This window comes from Anthonomus grandis, chromosome 7 (genome assembly GCF_022605725.1).
Source record: "Anthonomus grandis grandis chromosome 7, icAntGran1.3, whole genome shotgun sequence".
In the NCBI taxonomy this organism is placed as follows: Eukaryota; Metazoa; Arthropoda; class Insecta; order Coleoptera; family Curculionidae; genus Anthonomus; species Anthonomus grandis.
Window position 1 is genome coordinate 28,549,345 of NC_065552.1, and position 22,383 is coordinate 28,571,727.

A 22,383-nucleotide genomic window follows, 5' to 3' on the forward strand; every position below is an offset into this window, starting at 1 on the left:
AAATGGGAAAGTAAATAACAATAGTAACAAGAAAGTAAAATAAAAAAAAGAAAAAAAGACGAAAGATTTAATTCCCTGAAAACTCATCTTATGGCAAAACAAGCTGAACTTAATTTTTTAGATAAAACATCGATTTGTAATTCCCACTTCAAAGAGCTGTCAACAATAAGTCCCAAAAATTTCACAGATTCAACAACGTGCGAGCTGGTGTTGCTAAGTACAAAGGGTTGAATAGTACCTTTATAAGATAAGACTTTAGTTTTTGAGATGTTTAAGCAGAGAGGATTCGAATCGCACCACGATTTAATGTTGATAAGGTCTTTAGCAATAGTTTAATGAAGTGCCGCAACATCCGGATTGTACATGGAAGAAGCTAGTATCAAAGAGACAGATTTTTCCGCTAATGTTAAGATGGGTCATATCATTAATAAACAGCAGAAACAAATTTGGGCTCAGAACTGAACCTTGAGCTACCCCACACTCTATTGGTCTGCTAGAAGACATGGTCGTATCAACAAGCTGACTTCTGTAGTTAAGATAGGACCTAAACCATTCGAGAGGCGTTCCTCTAAACCCATAGTGCTGTAATTTGTTGATCAAGATTGTATGGTTTACACAATCAAAAGCCTTGGAGAAATCAAAGAAAATAGTTGCTGTTGAATGATGATTGTTTGTACTGGAGTAAACACTATTAAAAAGGGAGAACATAGCACCATTAGTGCATTTATTACTCAAGAAGACAAATTGATGGGGAGTTAGTATTTTATATTTAAACAGGAATGATAATAGCCTTTTTTTAACCAATCTTTCTACGATCTTCGATAATGTTAGAAGGAGAGCTATTGGACGATAATTTGGAGCTTGCTCTTTATCTCCTCCTTTATGCAAGGGAATTATTGCAGTCTTACGGCAGTTAGGAAAGATCCCATTTTGAAATGATTTGTTAATTAGGTTTCTTAGATGGTTTAAGGTGGTATGAGGCAGATTTCAGAACATTTTTAGATATGAAAGTGGATTATGAGAAGGTGTTATAGTAGTCATTAGGTTTTTAGCCACGTTAACAAAGTAATCGTTAAGATTCTCAGGTGAAGAGGGGATAGTGCTAGTTAAAGAAGGCTTATTTCTTAATTCGTTAGCAATAGACCATGTTTCTTTAGCAACGTAACCAGAATTAGCCAGCCTGTTATCATAAATATCTTTTGTGGCTTTTATTGCTTTTCGATATAATTTCCTGTATAGCCTTACATAATTGTGAAAAAATATGCTGTCCGAAATTTTGTTCATTGCAGACACACGTTAGCCTTTAGTAGACCAGGGTTTATGATGCTTAATTTTGATGGGTCTATAAGGAAAGGACTTATTCGCAATACTTGACAAGGTCTTTACAAATCTAGAAAACTCACCATCGATATCATCAGAGATAAGACCCCAGTCAGCTCTTTGGCATAGATTCCTGAACTTCAAAAAATTTTTTTTACCAAAAATACGGCCAAACTTACGAAAATTATTTTTGCCCAAAGTGTCAATAGTAAATTTGGCCAAAACAGCTTCATGGTCAGAAAAACCTGAATTGATAACAGTACAATGAACGAAGTTTAGAGTAAAAGATGACACGATATAGTCAATGGTGCTGGAACTATTTTTAGGTATTCTAGTTGGTGAATTTACATGCATTAAAAAGCCCATTGAATCGAAAATAGACTGAAGAGATTCTTGAGCAACACACACACTGGAGTAGTCAATATTAAGGTCGCCACACAAAATTAATTTCCTTTTTAGAGGCATGGATTCTAGCAAGCTTAGAAGTTTTAGACAGAAAGTTTGTACATCAGCGTCAGGTGTTCTATAAACACAAACAATATAGAGGTCATGTAACTTATGGTGAACGATAGAAAATTCAAAAACTTTTTCAGATAATATGTTATCAAACTTAGTTACTGGTGAAAAATCGGCGATTGTAGACATTATCACAGTACCTCCATGGGATAAATTACTTCTGTTAAATCTTGCTATTGTAGTGTAATTTTTAATAAAGATAGGTTCATCTATGTTTAACCAATGTTTAAAATCTCTGGCGTTACTAAGGTATACAAGGTAATATTCTAACATAGCATATTTTCAGTATGCGTAAAAGGCATTTTACTACGTTAGATTTTTCTTATTTATTTAATTTTAATTTTGCATTTATTAATTAATTTGATTTATTTGTTTTATTCTCAAAATGTTCAAAGCTAACTTACCTAAATTTGGCAAAATTATTAATATTGCTTTGCCTTTGTTATTTTTAAAATTAAACCATTAGTGTAAATACTTTTTTAATAAGAAAATTATTGTCTTTTACTTTATGTAAAAATATACAGGAGATTCTATTTAACAAAAATACATTTTTGACATTTCCTCAAAAATACGATGTTCAATTTTGTTTTTTGTTTTCACCATTACAAAACATCTGTGAAACCTTCGCACTACCTTTAACTCTTACAAATTTTACTCGTGGTTTTTAAATTGGAGAAGTTACCTTCATTGAAGTCATGGATGCTATTGCTAGTCTAAAATCTAGAAATTTCAGATTTATGGCTTTAAAAGTATTAGTCCTCTTAAGAAAATTAAAAGACCATTTATATATTTAACAAAATCCTGTATAACTGCCAAGTAGCGAACTACGGAAGACTTAAGCAACTATAGATCCATTAGCTTCTGTCATTTCAAAAAACTTTTGCTTAAAAACCAAATTTACTCTTATTTTGAAAAGAAAAAACTTTTTACCAACAAACAATTTGGGATTAGGTAATGAAGGCCTACAATTGCATCATTTATCTATATGATTGAGTATGTCGTCGAGGGCTTTGAAGTAGAAGACTGTGTAGGTGCAATCCTGTGAGACCTCTCCAGGGCCTTCGATTGTACATCCCATGAAATTTTTCTGAAAGCAAAAAATCTAAACCGTTAGCAGTTAAACTTGAGGTTCCACAGGGGTCTATTCTAGGCTCTCTCATTTTTTAAATATATTTAAATGATGTCGAAATATTTGTTGACGATAAATGTGTGTGACAACAAGCTCTGGCAAGAAGTTGAAATTTAGAATTTCCAGTTAACGAAATGAAAAGTTGTCTCATGTAAATTCAGTTGTAGTTCAACACGAATAAATTATATTTGAATATTATTAAAACGACGAAAAATCCTTTAGTCTTAAGGAGGTTGAATATGGGGCAGGTGAGCTCAGTGTATAGTCTGCAGAGCTTTTGGGTGTGTGTTTTGATAGAACATTTAAGGTATGTCTTGACCAAATATCCAGCAAATAAATTCTACCATGCATTTTTTAAGAAGTATCACAATGCTTGTTGATCAGAGCATTTTGTTGACTGCGCATTTTGACTTGATGATCTTTTCTTTGCATTGACTACTGGAAGTGCCTTCTGGAAGATGTAATTTAAATCTCGCGCCAATATTCCAAATTTTACTTCACTAAACTACTATCGTCGATGCGGCTCCTTATATATTCGGCTGAACGCTCTTCTGGATGATTCTCGCCAATCTGATATGCATCGTGCGGTATGACACTGATATTCAAAAGAATCAGCGGGTTTTTTGGTGTTTATAACACCATTACAATATAAATGATAAGACGAATTTATTACAGGTATAAAAATAAGTAAATTAAAACTTTTTAGACAGGTTCTCTGCCATAACATCCTAAAAGAAATAAAAATACTTTAGAACTTGCTATATAGTTGATTTAATGCTAATATATCAATAGCATTTTTATATAGACTTGACGCAAAATTTTACCATAAATATATATTTTGTAAAAAAATTTACGTTTTTCCTGCAAACGTGTCAAATATTGTCCCAGGGTCTTAGTCGCTTTTTAATGGTCTACCAAAAATGTACAATATTAGCTAATTAGTACCATATTAGAATATTTTAAAATCAGAATCATTTTATTTAATTTTATCGAATGCCAAAAACAGGGTGTCCTTCAATGGGGAACACCTGTGAATTCGAAACAGATTTGAATAAAAATCACTCGTTTTTTAATGAAGGATAAATTATTAGATGGTGGTCTATTGGATCCATGATCTTTTAAAGCTGAATAACAGTTAATCTTTAATTTAAATGTTATAATTTGTATATATCCAAAAAAACATAATTTATTTATTAAAACCTATCATTTGATTAACGCTAAAAAGTTAATTTTAAAATCGAAACAAAATGACGAGGTTAATTAATAATAATTATATTCTTTTCTAATGTAGATCAAATTTAATTTTGTTAATGAGCCAATTAATAATATAGTATTGAGAATTTTGCTAGAAGGTGAAGGTCCAAGCGCTTTTACGCACATTTGAAATTATTACTGGAGGCGGTTTTTACACGTGGTAAACCTTCACATAGATTTAAATTTAGGAAGGTTGAGAGCCCCAAAATATTTTTAAGTATAAATTTTTGTTCATTAATACAGTTATAACTTTTAATATAATTCTATTTTATTAATAATATATTTAACATGTTGGAATCTCTCGATAGATTATTTGATAATATGATAAAGTAAAATTGCTATATTCCTTAGTAAAGTAAGTTTTTTATTTTCCATATAATTTAAAATTCCTTGTTAAGCCATTTTAAAAAGTCAAGAAGACACAAACTTAATAATTAAGATAATATTAACTTAAATTCTTTTTTTTGTTCTTTTTAGACTTTGTCGATGTTATAGCTTCTGCAACTAAACAAAAGCTTAATACAGCTCTTTTCCTTCGTCTATTTAAAGATCTTTGATTTGAATTATTTATTCAATAACTTTTAAAAATGATGACTAAAAAAAATTTAAAAAACTGCAAGTTAGGTCAAAAGTTTGGAACTTATATTACGATTAAAAATTATAGTTTTTTACCTAAAAGCATCATTAGACGTAAATAAAAATAATAATATATCATAATTCATTTAAATTAACATGTATAATAAAAAGAAATACTTGATCAATAGTTTTTAAAAGTTACATTCTTAAAAAAATAGCAACTCAACGAATATTAAAATTTAATATTGTTAAAATGGTTATATTTATTTGTAAGATAATCGAAAAGAACCGAGAAGTAAAATAAAAAACAAAAAATTGAAAAGCTAAAATAATTGACCAGATTCATTGCAAGTGCTTTAACACACTCCGCCAAAGGATATGTTGTGGAAATTAAAACATACTGATGTTTATATAAAAAGCTTACATTATTTAATGTCATTAAAGGTTAAATTCAGCTCGAAATTGAAAACGTCGTTAACACAGCCCAAGACAGTGCTCCTTTTTGCTCTAGTGATCATTAATTTTTCCAAAATACTACACGTTAACAATATTTTTATACTGGCGCAAAATTGTAGTATCATTGGTAGAAAAAGAATAAGCAAAGATAGGAGATGGTTAGCAAAGACTATTTCAATAGAAGGAGAAATTAAAGAACATTATAAGACTCTAAACTCTTTCTAAGCTTATCTTTATTGTAAAATTTAAAATTTTGGACGATATGTTTAGATAGGATGTGGATTGTTTGGTAACAGCAAATTAAAGATACACTGTGATAAATTGATTATGCTTAAATAAGTACAGCGAAATTTTCTTACTTAAAGTTACTAAATTTAACTTTTTTAATAATGTCATAAATATTAAAATCAAAAAAACTTTGGCAGTAAAAGCAGAGAATATTATACAGAATACAAACATAGCTCATGAAAACATCTTAAGAGCGCAAATAATAACGTTTTTAAGTAACTTTCATTCGAGAAATAAGAAGTTCAATTATAATCCAATTGATCTAGAATCCCTAAGAGGAAACTAAGTGACAACGACTTAACCGCTAGCAAAGCGGATAAGGGTAATTGCCTTATGATAAATAATAGATTGGACTATAATGCAAGAGTGAAAGCTTTCTTGGACACGGATGTCTGTCAAAAGAGTGTAATGCTTGCTTATTCTAAAGTTTTTTAATAGTTCATAAACTCGAGAATACTCTTGTTATATGGCCTATCAAAAATATACAAAGAAAACATCTCTATTCGACCTGTGATGTCCTTTATTGACTCACCGCTCATAAATATTTTTAAAAGAAACCCTTCAATTTGAAAATTCCGATTCCATTAAAATTTAAATCGAAAAAATTAATAATTCAATGTACATTTACAGTACAAAACACTGTATTGGCTATGCATTTTTATTTGTCACAATTTCTTGGTGAGGTTTTTATAAGCAAATTAAAACAATAAATAATGTGTGGCTATTCTAACTTTCTTACGACTATAAGAGATACGTGGACTACATTTTTATAATATGATCAGAGAATGGCGAACCTATGTCTAATTTTTTAAAATATGTTCATAATACACCTTGTCATAGAGTTTACATCGAAAAGAGAGAATTTTGGTAATTTGTTTTTTCTTGACATATTGATACAAGAGATAACACACTTGAATTTGAAATTTGTCGAAGTAATATAAGTCTAATACGAAGTCTATAAATAAGTCTTCAGCCACTGACAATATTATATATTTTCTTGCAACTCCCCTTATTCCCATAAAATTTCCTTTAATTCTTTATTTGCTTTTCAGTTTACCTCTGTCAGAAATTAGTTTGTTGTGTTTATTCTAACACAATAAAATACATTGCTTTAATCATTAATTTTATTTTAAATAATATTAATGAAACGCTAAATAAATTTGGCAACCAATCAAACTTTTATATATTAACATACACGCCCCAAAAAATACTAAAAATTTAAGATAAATTTCTGACTTTGGAGATGTATCTCAACGTCTAATATATGTTTTTATTTTGATTAACATTTCATTCAAGACGCAACCAACACTCTAAAGAAAAACATTGTTAGGGTAAAGGACAAAAACGAAAAGAACGAAAGCCAGCTTTTGGATTTTAGAGAAACCAGAAAAAAATATAAGTAAAAAAAAATACAAAAACAAAATAATATTAGCGAAAAGTAATGATCTAGTGTGAACTATGTAGATAGAAATCTAAGCCCTTATAATGTTCCGCTAAAACCGAAATTGTATATATTTAAGACTAAGAGTTGGTAAATACTTTTCATTTATATTCTTCTATAGCAGAATAAAATTTCAATTTTTTTGATATTCTAGATGGAGATTTGATTTAGTATTAAAACCTTCTGGCTAGTAATTAGGGAAAAAACATGCGCTAATTATATCAAGCACAGTTCTACAAGTTTCAGGACAAACCATGTCAAACCGATTGATCTGAACTTTTTCATCATCAAAGAAGAAACGTAGCCGTTTTCTTCCAGATTCTTCCAGATTGCTAAAGTATCTTAGGTTCTGTAAACATGATTACGAATAGTTTTGAGATTCGTTTTTAACCTTTTTTAAGATCAGGTTAGAAGGGCTCAGTGTAATCTGTGGTTAAAAGGAGTAAGATGTTTCTTTAATTGGTTGTGATGTAGTGAGATTGTGAATAAAGGACATTCTTCAGAAGACGGTTCATATCAGACACTAAAATTTTAGCGACACGCAGTGTTCTTGTGGGCAGCTAAATGAACCGATCAAGAATGTATCATCCTTAGCTATTTAGCACCGCATATCTCGTCGATTTTTGCTTTGTCAAATATAAAGCTAACTCAACTTCTTTGCTGCATATTCACCTCTATTAAATACTACCAAGCATCCTCTCTAAAAATTTTATTTAAAAAAAAACGTTTTATTAATGGACCTATAGGAATTAGCGAAACCGTATTGTTTCCTCTTCTATTAATACTTCTGCAAGGCACTATCTAAATATGGTTAATTTATTGTCCTTAAGTTCCTTTTAACATTATCCAATTTCAATTCGAATTGAATCATACCGTTACCTGACCTAAGGTTTGTTCTCACTGCAAATTTCTAACAAGTTTGAAACTGTTTCTAAACCATTCATGATGCGCCTGCGCAAAATATTACAACTTCTTATCGAATTGAGACATTCTATGAGAACATCAAACACAGGTGGAGTAGAATCTAATTTAAAAGAAGAAGAGCAAGAAAAATACCCTTACTTTTTTATGCCTGTGGGAATATAAGTAAAATATGAACGAAAACAAATTTACAATACAACCTTAAAATAGGTGTATATTATTAATAGAGTCTAAAAAAGTCGTGTAATTGTTTGCTATTTCAGGTCTTACTCTAAAATGATCGAGAACGTCCATTCTATTATCCGCTCTCCAAGTAAATTGTATAAGTCTGTGTTGAAATCTGAATATTCTAATAATTCAGATTCAACTATTGCGCCTGTTTATTTGTTGAAAACTTGTTTCTCACTATTGTGAGAACAAACCTATTTTGATGTCGTTTGATACTCTCCAATTACTTATTTTATCAAAAAAGTTGCGTCAATCACCAAGTCAATCAATTCTTTTCAATATCAATTGACATAAGTTCCTCAATTATTGCTTACCTTACATCCACGACAGAGTTGGAAATATTTGTTTCCAATACAAGTTCCATAATGTCATTCTCTGCCAAGCTTTCTTTAATTGTTGTTTAAGCTTTCTTTACTTCTTTAAATCTTTTTGAAAGGCCTTATGCCTTTTTACGCCTTCCACATTTCTGTATCTTCTATCATTAATAAAGGCCTACTGAATTTGTTCTATTGACTCTTTTAGGTGCATTTCAATATCATATTTTTCTCGTTATAAGCCAAGCCATATGATTTTATTTAAAAAATTCGAAGGTGGTTTTACTTGTTTATCTAACTTAGATTTAAAAACGTGCTCCAAAAATGCAAGATTAAATTAAGATTGACAAATTTGTTATTATTTAAACAAAAAAAATAAAAAAACATCATACGACATTATATAATTATCTAAATGTTTTTGCCGTGTGGGTTCCATAGTATTTAAATATTTTAAGTGGAAACTTAATGCACCAAAAATAAATCATCATTAAAATCACAACTTGCCAAGGTTAATCGATTAAAAGTGAAATTTCCTTATGCACAAATAAATTTGATATATTTGACGCAATTTTGTTAAATTTGAAGGTGATGTTTTTCTAGAAGGTGAAGGTTCCTAGAACCTTCATGAGTCTTATGTTGCCTAATCTAACAGGTAGGATTTAAAATGGCAAGACCTTTACTGTGATTGAAATACTCAGAGGTCAGATTAAAAAGTAGTATAATATTGATCAAATATAGTTCTTAAAGCAATATTCTATACGTAAAAATATATATTTTTTTTAGAATTTACGACTAAAAGAGGGCAGCCTTAGCTTTCAATACTGGCAGAAGCCCGGGGTAATACGACTGACGAAAGTTTACATTTTTAACGTGACCAATCCGGATGGATTTCTTACCAAAGGAGAAAAGCCAAAATTGATAGAAATCGGGCCTTTTGTTTATAGGTAAGTCGCTATACTCTTTTCGTAAATATTGTTGTTATTAAAGAACGATTCAAATACGGATTTTGCTAAACCAATTTAAAGCGAAAGGGTGCTGAAATTCAACAGATTAAAACAAAAATAAAAATAAAAATAAAAATAACTAGGGGTTTCTGAGTTTAGGATTATTATAATATTTTTATAAATTTCTTTAATAAAAATATGCAGGACGTAATTTATTTTATAAAAAGGAAGCTAAACAGTCAGAGAAAAAGCCGATACAACAGAGAATTATAAAATCTATAACAAAAAAATATATCAGATCATTCATGTTACGCAGATTATATTAGAAAACATAAATCAGCAATATATGTTATGCAATTTTTTTAACTAATTCTGCAAATTATTATTGAAATGAAATTTATTTAACAGACCAGTATAACTATTAAATCTACGAAAAAAAGAGAAAGAACCTAGAAGAAACCTTAATAAAGCCAATAAAAAAAAATACGTATCGAACTATCGATTTTAATCCTTAACTACTGACATGGGGTCTAGCAGACTCCGCGACATAGATTTCTTACTGTTTCTCCCACCACAAATTTTTCTAGCGTCTGCCGCGCCAAGTACCTTCCGCATTTTTAGTTGCCTGCACTCCTGCAGCGTGTTAAAGTGGCTGTATCTTGGAATTTTTTTTGCTCAAGTTATACGCACCTGGGAGTCTGGTAGACTCCGTGTCAGTGTTTACGTTAGTAATATTTTTATTATTATTCTATTATCATGGCTAGTTCAAAGCCTGGCACATCCAAATAAGTCAGTGTTCTTGACCCAAACTTTGAAGAAATCGCTAGAAAGTAGTATGAAAATCTAGACAGTGATAATAGTGACATTGAACCCGAAGAAAATGAGTACATTGAGAGCGAGCATGAATCAGCAAGCGAACAAGAGCTTAGTGATGATGACTCTAATTATGAACACCTTAATAAAACTCAAAAGATGGATGTTTCTAGCAGTGATAGTGATAGTAAAAATAGTAGTGATAATTAACTAGACAGTGACCATTTATGTAACAGAAATGGAGAAAAAAGAAAAAAATACTTCTATGGGAAAAATAGATTCAAATGGAGTACAAATGAACCCACAAGAAATGTACGTACTTTAGCGCATAATATTGTACGTTTACCAGCGGTACGTATTGTTGTAGGTGATAACACTAATCCAAAGTCATTTTTCAGTCAATTGTTTCCTGCCCAGAGGTTTGAACTGATTTTAAAGTGGACAAACAAAAAATTAGCTTCCATGCGAACAAAATATAGACGGCAAAATAAACCAGAGCTTGTAGACATTGGCATAAGGGAATTAGAGGCGCTTTTGGGTTTATTGTTATATACTGCGATTTTCAAATCCAACGATAAAGACGTTAGAAGTATTTTTGCGACTGATGGTACAGGCAGGGATGTCTTTCGAGCAGTAATGGCTAAAGAGCGTTTACTCATACTATTAACAGCTTTACGATTCGACGATTCAGATAACAAGGAAGAACGAAAGAAGGAAAATCCAGTAGCTGCTATAAGTGAATTATTTGACTTATTCATTGAAAATGCCAGAAACTCCTATACGATAGGTGTGAATGCTTGCATAGATAAAATTTTGGTGGGATTTCGAGGCAGATGTAGATTCAAGATCTACATTCCCTCTAAACCAGAAAAGTATGGCATAAAAATAATGGCACTTACAGATGCAAGAACTCAAATACAACGCCTATATTTATGCAGGCAAAGATAGTGACGGCCGTGGATTGACGAATGAAGGTAATAAGATATAAGAAGATAATAAGGCTCGCCAAATGCTTGTACAATTCCAATAGGAATATAACTGCTGACAACTGGTTTTCGTCTGTAGAACTTGCCAAACACCTATTTGCAAATAAATTGACATTTGTAGGGACCCTTAGAAAAAATAAAAAGGAGATTCCTCCTGAACTTCTTCCTAGAAAAGATCGCAAGCAAGGTGATACGCTTTACGGATTTAAAATATGACTATCGTTTCACATACTTCTAAAAAAAATAAAGCAGTTATAATTTTATCAACTATGCACCATTGTGAAGCAACTGATGAAGCAACAAGAAAGACTGAAATAAATGCCTTTTATAAATGTACGAAAGGAGGAGTTGATGCCATAGATGAGAAATGTGCTAAATGTACGTGTAGTCGCCGAACTCGACGATGGCCATTGGCAATTTTTTATAAAATTGTCGATATTTGCAGTGTAAACTCTTTTATAATGTATGCTTCCTTTCCTAATAATGATATGTCCCGTTTCACTTTCATTAAAACCTTAGCATCTCAGTTGATTCAGAATCATATGAGAGATCGATTAGAAAATTCATATGTTAACAGAGATATAAAAGGTCTAATTTGTCGAATTTTGAGTATGCCGGAGCCTCCAGTTCAGGAAGAACGTCTTCAAACCAGGAAATACTGCTAAATTTGTCCTTCCCGATTGAGAAGAAAGACTGCATACACCTGTATAACATGCAAAAAGCCCATATGCCTTCAGTGTTCACGTAAATGTTGCACAAACTGTTGTCATGGTCCAGAAGACGTCTAAAACATTAGTGTTACTGTTTCATTTGCAGATTTTTTTGTCCTTCAACTTTAGATTTTTTTTTTATTATTTTTAGCTTTACTTTAGTTTCATGTTATTAATGTTTTCGATACAGTTAGGTTTAATCAACATATTCTATGAATAAGGACCCTTAAGTTGTATTATGTTTTGGAAATTGAAAATTTTATATCTTAACTTTTTTTGTTAATTTTTCGTAAATAATATACAAATATGTATTTTCAATAAACGTGTGGTAAACGTTTTTGATGTAATAATATATAAATATGACATTCAGGCTTTTGTTATAGTTTTATATATATATATAAAATTATATATATATTAACAGGAGTCTACGAGACTCCCTGTCAGTATTACTGATCAAAAAACAAGTGTCCGTACTTAAGGGTTAATATTTTTTTACTTAGAAGAGTTCTTGATCTACTCTTTAGGATTACCTTTTTGGCAATTAATCCTAAATTGAAATCAATAGTTTAAATAGATAGGATTACAAGATAAAATGGAATTTAGTCTATAATTATGACTACCATCAGAATCCAAGGAAACATTTAGAAATAAATAAAGAACATACAAAATATATAAGAAGATTGTCCTCTTTCTCGAAGGTATATGAAAAGGCATGTTATGATGGGCTACTTTCCTAAATACAATGAATAGTATCCCTGCTATACAATTCAGTTTTTGGAAGAGATGTTTACTTGCACATGCTATTGTATCTCTTGTTAATACAATTATTCAAATAATGGATTATAAATCTGTCACCGTGGATGTCGAATATTTTACTTGGTCAATTAATCTTTCATAAAAGTTTGAAAATTATGACGTAAGAGATATTGCTCTCAAATGGGTTGGGTTCTGTCCATTTAGTAGGAGGTAGAAAGTTGTACTTATAATGGGTGACACTGTGTATCTGTTAGCAGATATAGCTAAAAATATTATACGGAAAAGTACGCTGGGGCCTCTGCTTTTCTTGCTTATATAGCTGACATTGCAAGATCAGTAACAGTAACCTAAAATATCCTATACGCAGATGATATGACTTTAATTCTGTCATGAAAACTAAAAGAATAGCAGTTATATGTAATATGCAGGTACTTGATTGTTGCAAAAATAATCGTCTTGCATGCTTTATCCTAAATATAGATAAGGTACTTTAATTCTGTGGTAATGATAGTAAAGCGGTAATAAATGTTAATATCCAATATATTTATGATAAAAATACCACTAAATTCCAAGGGGTTATGACTGTAGTTTCGGTTAATCAGATCACATTTATTGTGGCAAAAGAAAGCTTGCACATTTTTATGTTATTTGGAATCTTAGGCAATATGGAATCTTCGTCCCCGTCTACCGTCCTATTGAATTGAGCAGTATCCAATTATAATTATATTCTTTCGTTTAACACGGTATTAATTTAAAAAAGGTGTCAGCACTATAGAAGATGCTATAGTAAGGTAGCAGACCACATATCGAAATACTTGCACGAGGATGTCAAATGCCTGCTGATTTTCCTTGATTTAACTAAGGCTTTCAATACCCTACTAAATAAACTTTATAAAATTGGTAAATGAGGTAAACCCTAAGACCTCTTCAAATATTATTTGAAAATTTAAAGCCAATAAGTTAGAATTGGTCATAAGACTAGTGAATCTGACTTAGAGGTCTGTTACGCCGATGATACAAGTTATTCTAAATATGGTTAAGAAATGCTTAAATAAAAAATGTTTGACGCTTAGTGCAAATAAGTCGAATGTTATATCATGTTTCTTATTTAATAAACATTTTATCCAAGTTTTTTTTTCAAATTATCCACCAAGCAAGCTGTTATCATCACATACATTGTCAGTGGCAGCAAAGAATGGGCCTTCACATTAACAATGTAGCAACTAACATAAGGAAAATGTATCATTAATTATATCAACTAAGAGAATGATCACTTAAAAAAGTATCATAAGCATCTACAAAGCTCTATAGAAGCGAATATTCTAGCCTTAAAGCAATTCTATATAGAATCACAGTTATTAAATTACTATTGAGTGGTAAATTTAAAAAAAAAATCCCATACTATTGGTCCAAGACAAATCACTGAAAGTAACAGTAGAATTCCTAAAACCGCATTTTCTAAATATCAAAGACCTCTTTATTATACTACAATAAAAATATACAATAAAATTCCTCTTTAATTTAGAATTTGTATACAAGAACTTCATTAATTTTCCAATTAGAAACACAAATACACACCAATATAGAAAATTGACGAAAATAAAGAAACCACACAGTCACAGTCTAGCAACATAGTTACACGTGTTTCTCTCTGGAGAACAGGATCTTCAGACCTGATGAGCCATGTATTGTATGTTGTGAAACTGTGACTGTGTTTTCTTTGTTTTCGTGAATTTAGGATCTTATAGTTACAATAAAGCCAAAAAGAAAATTAATACCTGCTTAGTAGCACGAATGAATACTTAGTGAAAACGGTAGAATTTTACAATGTTAGTCCTAACATGTTTCTTTGGAAAATATATATGTCAATTTTTACTTAGATATTAGAGCATGTGATATACACACATTTCTTTGAGAAACATTGTGTATAAATTATATTATCAGTAAGCCATATAATGTTTAAATAAGGATTTTTTTATTTTGTTTTATACTTGTAACTTAGACTTGATATACCTTAATGCTCGTAAAGGTAGACATTTTTAGTCAAATAAAAAGAGGTAATTAATAATTCTCTAAGCTTCAATTCACTATTAAATACTTTCTAGTTTAGAGCTAAAGGGAGACTTTGACTTACTTTATTTCCATTCATTTTTCGCCTATTATTAAGCATAAAGTAACATTATAAAATAAAAATAAAAATCCCGATCAACCCATTATTTTGCTATTAAAAATAAATATTCTAATAATTAGAGGATCTTATTATATTCAGGTTAAGTGTCTCTCGCGTGCCTCATTTATATCTACACGTATAAAAGTGAACGTACTTTGAATTGAAAATATATCGCAATTAAACTGACGTTTCGTAGGCAATACTAAGTAGGAAAAACAGCTAATATTTGTACACCCGGTTGTTATTACAACATCGTTGAAAGTGGTCTTTGTAGATAGATGACAATAAATTTTAAGGTAATATTATAGTATTTTAATACATGGACAGCATCTAGTTTTAATAGAACTAATTAATTCTGTATTGTGAAATAATTTACCTTCATTTAGCTAATTTTGGTATGTAGTGATTTTTGATCATACTGAAAAAGCACCTGCCTAATTTTATTTGCACCTTGATGATTTTTTAGGCAGATTATAGAATTATACTTTTTGTTTACACCAGAGCATTTTCCAGTTAGAGCAACATTTAATAATGCATAATTTGTGTCCAGATAAACTGTGAATGATACTATTATTACCTAATCACTAGAACTCTAAATAAGTTAGACAACTAGTCCCTGCTTGCAGGAATCAGCACAGGAAAATTTCAGGTCTAGCAATAGAATATAGTATAACTGTTAGCCATTACACTGCCTAAATAATACTAAAAATAACAGGCTCACGAAGAAAGCCTTTCGGCACCCTAGAACAGACTTTATGTATGTGGCCTTCATATTTACTGCCTGAATCATTTTTAGAATGGATTCCTTATACATAAATTACCAAGCTTCTCATTAATACTAATATATCGAGATGTTAGGAATATAAGAAAAAGGATTATATAAAATTAGGCTTACTAAACTTGACCTTGCCTTCATGAAACCATGCTGTTCAGTGTTTATTAATCTATTTATTTACGGGATCAACCTATTTTAGCACAACCCTTATTTTAACACTTAAAAAATATAATAATAATTAAATAGATATAACAAAGTTTTGAATAGATAACAATGTAGTCAGCAAGAAATAATCACTAGATACACATTTAGAATAATTATAAAAACCGTGACAAAAACATTGACTAGTGTTGATCTAATAATATGTAAAATCGTTCATAAAATCCTAAATATTTATATATTTAATATAACACAAATTATAATATTAATAAACTAGTCTTGTAATTAAATGGTGTATCGAATCTGTCTCTTAAAGTTGGATAAAGATATATCCAAGATTTTATTATCGTTCAAATTAATAATTTTAAGTGTTCTTTGGGTAGCAAAGTGGAAAAATGATGCTTATTTGTACTATGAAATGGTAAAAAGAACAATCTATTTTGTCTAAAATTTCTGGAAAATATTGATTCAAGGATTTCAGGGCAGAATAGTTGACTATTAACTAATTTGTATAAAACAACCAAATCAGCATAAACTCTTCTCTGTCTCAGTATTTTCATAGGAGTATACAACATACTTCATAGAAATTATACAATATTCAAGCACTAAATAATATACTGAGTAATAAGACGTGACCCAGGTTTTGACTAGGTATCTTCTTATAGTAATCTAACAGTATAATTTAATCTGAGTGGCCAACAACCCCATCTATCCACGGGCGTAAAGCTATTTATGTTTTACCTATCTATTATTGATTTATAATACCATAAAAACGGAATATGTTATGGTAGCAATAATACCTGCTATCACACCTAGGGCATTATAAGCGGGCATTATGATAATGCTCGGAAATTTTATTGCTAATCCAATTTTATTTCTCTCATAATAAAGAACAAACATCCATTTTATACAAAAAATAATGTTTCTTTAAATACTAAAAATGAAACTTTATTTCCAAAATAAAAATTACAATTTTGAAATGTCCCGGAAAATGTAGCTGATCCCACTAGTAGAATAGTCGGTGTTTTTTGTGATGGTAGAGGTGGCGGCACTAAGGCTATTTTGTATAGTTTGTAAATTGTCCATTAAAGAATTTTCAATAGTCGATACGGAATTAACCTCGGAATTAACTGAATTGGCAATCATTTTGGCTACTTTATTTTTGGATGAAATACTTTCTTCCATATATCCTTCAGCTACTGAAGAGCTTTTCCATTTCCCATGTTGGTTTAACATTTTAAACGAAGCACCTGGCTCAACAAGTAAAGTTGACGATGTGCGATGCAAACAGTGGCCGGTATAAGCTTCTGCATTATCCAGTTTTAAAAATTTTGTAATCAATGTTGGGACGCTTCCTATGGTATTTTTTTCAATAGGTTGTACTGTACAGCGACTCTTTCTATAGGTAAAAAAGAATATTCGCTCCTTTATTCCAGCTGGTCTTAATGCTGCGTACTTTTTTATTAAATTTAAAGCGCCTAAATCTTCTTCAATAATAGTAAAACTTTTTCAAGTTGAAGGTTTAGTTTCTGGTACCTTTATAACCAAGACCGTTCCTCTATCTTCAATATCATCAATGGTCATTTTGACCAACTCATCTCGTCTTAAACCTCCAAAAACACCCGTTATCAATATGACTTTGTATACCAAGTAGATATCATCAGGAGCCTTCTTAATAAATTTTATTATTTGTTCTCCTTCCAAAACTTTAGACTTCTTCGGGACATATCCTTTCGACTTAACTTTTAAAAAAGATATGAGACGATGGTATTGCGAGATGTCTATATTTTTATAGACCATTAACGTAGACCTTAGGGTAGAATACTTGGTCCAGAGAGAGTTCGGACTGTATTTTTCCGACTAAAAGTATTAAAATTTGTTAAACATATGTACCTATTAAAATAAAATCAATAACTTACCAGTTCCTGAAAATATGCCATTAGAACGGTTTCGGTTATTTGAACAAATGCGTTGGCATCTTTCCAAATACTAAATATGCCATACTCCCGATCATACTGTTGCCTTGATTTAACTGGCAAAAGATTTTCGGTCGCTTTTATGGCCTTCTCTCTTATATTTTGTGGAATTTCTTCTATTTTAAGCAAATATTTAAACAAAAAATGCCAACTGATTATATATGACATCAAAGTCAAACTTAAATAATCACTGCAAGTCACTTGATAAATTTCTGTAGGTAGGTATGTACGTATACCTACCTGTACAGGAAGACCCTATTTTTTAATTAATATTAAAATTATTTTTGTTCATAAAAATCAATTCTTAGGTAAAACATAAAGCATTGTATGCACCACGGGCATTGTTAGACTCTAATACCTATCAGGCGGAAACCTACTATTTCCACCTTCCGGGCATTATCGTCCTTACAATGTCCTTGATACATAAATAGCTATTTTTACCAAAAAAACTATCGTTTTAAGAAAAATAGAACTTTTGAAAATATTTCAATAAATATAATAATCTACTCATAAAAATCCTTACCAATCCTTTATTAATTTTTATTGAACTAATACTTTCGATACTTATTTGCAGTTTTTATTCTCATTTCAAGATTTTTTTATTTTATATTTAGGATTTGGTTATAGATGGATAAAAAACTTTAAATCCAGATTTTAAAAAATTAATTATTATTAACGGCTACTATATCTGAAATTTTGTATATGATAAGTAGAAATTATTTAAATTTACTTACTTCGTTTATTATTCATCTATTCATGATGTTTTAAATTTATTTCCAATATTGACATATTACATGTATAGGAATTATCATATAAAAAGGACATAACATACTTACATAATAAAGTAATATAAAAAAAAACAAATACAATAAAACATATAAAGGCTATAAACAATAGGCTAAGTAAAAATATTAGAATCATAAATCTCTCGAAAAATATAAAATAATTTATTAGTTATTAAAATTTTACTTTAACACATCTTAATAAAGGTATTTTAAAGAACTTAAGTAAGACATGGGGGTGGAATATATAATTGATAAGCGCCTCTAGTTCGATTTTCTTTTACCAAAGTAAAACTTCGCCAGACCTTAGGTAAGTTATAAGACCTTAGGTAGTTATAACATTGTAACATGAACATTTAAAAATATACATGTGATTATGTTAGATTACCTTCAGATCATAATAACAATAAAATTGTACGACAAGAGGCTGTAAATGTCCGTGTATACATTGACCGCAGGAGTACTTTTTATTGAGTTAGTCCATACAAGCATAGCACAGAGTGAATAGATGCTTAAAACCCTATTTTTAAAGAAATTGCATCAATACAATCTCTCAGTTGCGAGACGGTATAATTTTTAAATGACTATTTTTTGTAGATATTCATGATATCATATTAGATCCTGGTCAACTGAGAGTCCAAAAAAAGGCATTACTTCCCCTTGTTTCATAAAATATATAGTTTTTTTTAATTTCTGATTATCATGCTGCTGACCTGGCTTACTCTTATAATGGGTCTACCAATAGAACTGATAGAAGTTTAGTGGGCCATGTACGCAAAATGGTATGTGTCAAAACGCGGATCAAGCGTCAGTTGTGTTAAGTATACTTTGGCATTTCATCATGAATCGTTTAAGTCAAGAGCAACGTATAGCTATCGTAAAAAGGTTTTACGAAAATGCGCAATCGGTTAGAGCCTGTTATCGTGCTCTTAGAGAAGATTTTGGCCATCGTGGACGGCCTTCTGAGCTTGCAATAAGGCGCACAATTAATAAGTTTGAACGGCAGTACACTCTTCTGGATAATAAGCCACCAACGCGACAAAAAGGTGCAAGGACCGCTGAAAATATCGCCACTGCAAGAGAAAGTGTTGACGCGAATAACAATGTGTCTGTTTTGCCCGTTCTCAGCAATTAGGCATTTCACCAATGTCTCTGTGGCGCATTTTGAAGAAAGACTTAGGCCTACATCCATATAAGATGGTTCTAACTCAAGAATTGAAGCCTGCTGACCATGGTTTGCGAAGAACGTTTACCGACTGGGCCCTGTTGCAGTTGGAACAAAATGCCGATTTTTGGAAACAAATCATCTTTTCAGATGAAGCCCATTTTTGTCTTAGTGGCGTTGTCAATACACAAAATTGCCGCTTCTGGTGTCAGAACAATCCCCAGAAATTAGTACAGGTGCCATTACACCCGTTAAAAGTGACTGTGTGGTGTGGTTTGCATGTCGGTGGAATTATCGGTCCATACTTTTTTGAGGATGCAGGGGGGCGTACTGTGACAGTTAACGGAAAGCGCTACCGCGACATGATAACAAACTTTCTTTGGCCTGCAATTGATGGTGGATACTTCGAACAGAATTGGTTTCAACAGGACGGAGCAACATCACACACCGCCCAAGCCACAATTAATTTATTAAGAGAGCGTTTTGAAGATCGAATAATTTCGCGACATGGCAATATCAACTGGCCACCAAGGTCCTGTGATCTTACTCCCCTGTACTTTTTTCTTTGGGGATATGTGAAGTCAAAGGTGTATTCTAACAATTCTCAAATCATCAATGAGTTGAAAGTTAACATAACTAGGGTTATTCGCGAAATTCAGCCCAACTTGTTAGAAAAAGTGATTGAAAATTCGGTTCATCGTCTAAACGTCTGCCGCCATAGCCGAGGTAGACCTCTTAATGATATTTTGTTTAAAACATAATCTTACATAATAAACTACAACATGAAACATCAATCATAGAAATTAACTAATTCGTTTTTATTTTTTAGCAATTTAAACTTATATCATTCTTATTGGTAGACCCTATAGAAGTAAAAACAATCAGGTTTGTTTTTTCTTGCTCCAATTGCTTATATCAAGTATACTTTATCAAGCCCTTTCACTCAACTTCCTAAATGATCAGCAATTACTTTTTTTGATTTAGCAATTAAAGTCAGTCTTTCGCCATCAGCGAAAAGGGTCAAATAATTTTTTTTGGCAAAATATATTAATTTATTAAAAAAATAGTAGACCTAGTACACTGTCTTTGGACACACAATTTTCACACCCCTACACTTAAAGAAAACAAATCCTTGATCACCATATACTTCTACATACAATCCTGTATCTACTGTACAGAACTTTAAATAGTCACTGCATACAGCATTATGTAAAAGAAAACATCATAAACTTGGATTGGAACTTAGAATATGACTTGAATAGCCGTAATTAAAATATGTTCCGCACAAAATATGGCGGTTTGTAAAATTTCCAGTAGAGAACATATGAATTAAAACGGCTGTTTAACCAGTCTATGCATATATAATCCTTTATAATTACGATTCGTGTCATTGGTTATTGATCATCACAGCATTTCACTAGGTTATGAAATATATTAGGTCGTAATCTATCTTTGTGTCACCTATCTTTCTTAAATCACTTTATCTCATATAACAGCTTGACTATTTTAGATATGGTGTTATTTAATAAAATGTTCGCTGATTTAACGCTATTGAAACAGTACGAGTACCACGCCCTCATGGCGTTGGAGTGCAACATCTTCAGTCTGATACATAAATTATTTATTTTTTAATAATTTGACACTCAAAAAAGAAAGAATGCCTTGAAAAGTCTTGAACAAGAGGCGTGTGATAATTAAAAATCATTTCGCGAAATCGATTTGTTTTAACGGAAGTCTATTGAATATATGTGAGAAATTAGCGTCCGATCGATTGACAGAACCGAAATTGAGAACGCAGTATACGTCGGTTATGTGGTGGATTGGATTTTAGAGATGTATATATTGTGAGTTTTTCCCGTTCGTTAGGTGAATTAAAATAATCGAAAATAGTCAAGTAATTTATTTGTATACTTCACTACGAAAACCCGATTACTGGTGATATTTATTTTTACTGTATTTATTTACAACTATTTAAATTTTGCGCCAATACTTCGAACATGACTTCACTGGGCTGACAACTGACAACTAACGGCGACGCGGTTCCGTATATACTTGGCTGACCATTCCGGAAGATCCGCTGACGTTCGAGACGTCGTGCGGTGCGCTACTTATGTTATTCCGGAATAACGGAGAATTAACTGGTTTCTCGGTGCTTACAAGATCGTTACAATATTAATTAAGTTAATCAAGTAATTTATTTGTACACTTCACTACGAAAACCCGATTATTGGTGATATTTATTTTTACTGTATTTATTTACAACTATTTAAATATTACGCCAATACTCCGAACATTACTCCACTAGGCTGACAACTGACAACTAACGGCGACGCGGTTTCGTATATACTCGGCTGACCATTCCGGAAGATTCGCTGATCTTCGAGACGTCGTACGTTGCGCTACTTGAGTTATTCCAGAAGTTTCTGGGTGTTCACAAGATCGTTACAATATTAATTAAGTAAATCCTCACAAGTAACCTGGATAAATAAATAGGTCAATGGCAACCAATATTATATGCTGCCTTCTTATTTAGGTTGCTGGCAACCCATCAAATGGTAGCTTAAATACATTTTTTAAATGACTTGGTTTTTTATTGTTATGCTCATCTTGCACAAAACTTTTCAATGAGATTTTTTTTTTTTTTAATTTTAAAAATTAGAACACAATAAATAATTGGTATGTCAAAGATAGCATTACTAGCCCA

At 31.1% G+C, this 22,383-nt stretch overlaps 1 protein-coding gene across 5 annotated transcripts in view; it reads left to right on the forward strand.

Annotated features, from left to right (window-relative positions):
- The window catches only part of LOC126738561 (scavenger receptor class B member 1-like), a 210,344-nt gene that overhangs the window by 127,352 nt on the left and 60,609 nt on the right, over positions 1–22,383 (forward strand). For all 5 annotated transcript variants that reach the window (XM_050443948.1, XM_050443946.1, XM_050443945.1 and 2 more), the window contains exon 4: positions 9,227–9,387. In XM_050443948.1, coding sequence (XP_050299905.1) covers positions 9,227–9,387 — 161 coding nt within the window. The remainder of the gene's footprint in view (positions 1–9,226; positions 9,388–22,383) is intronic.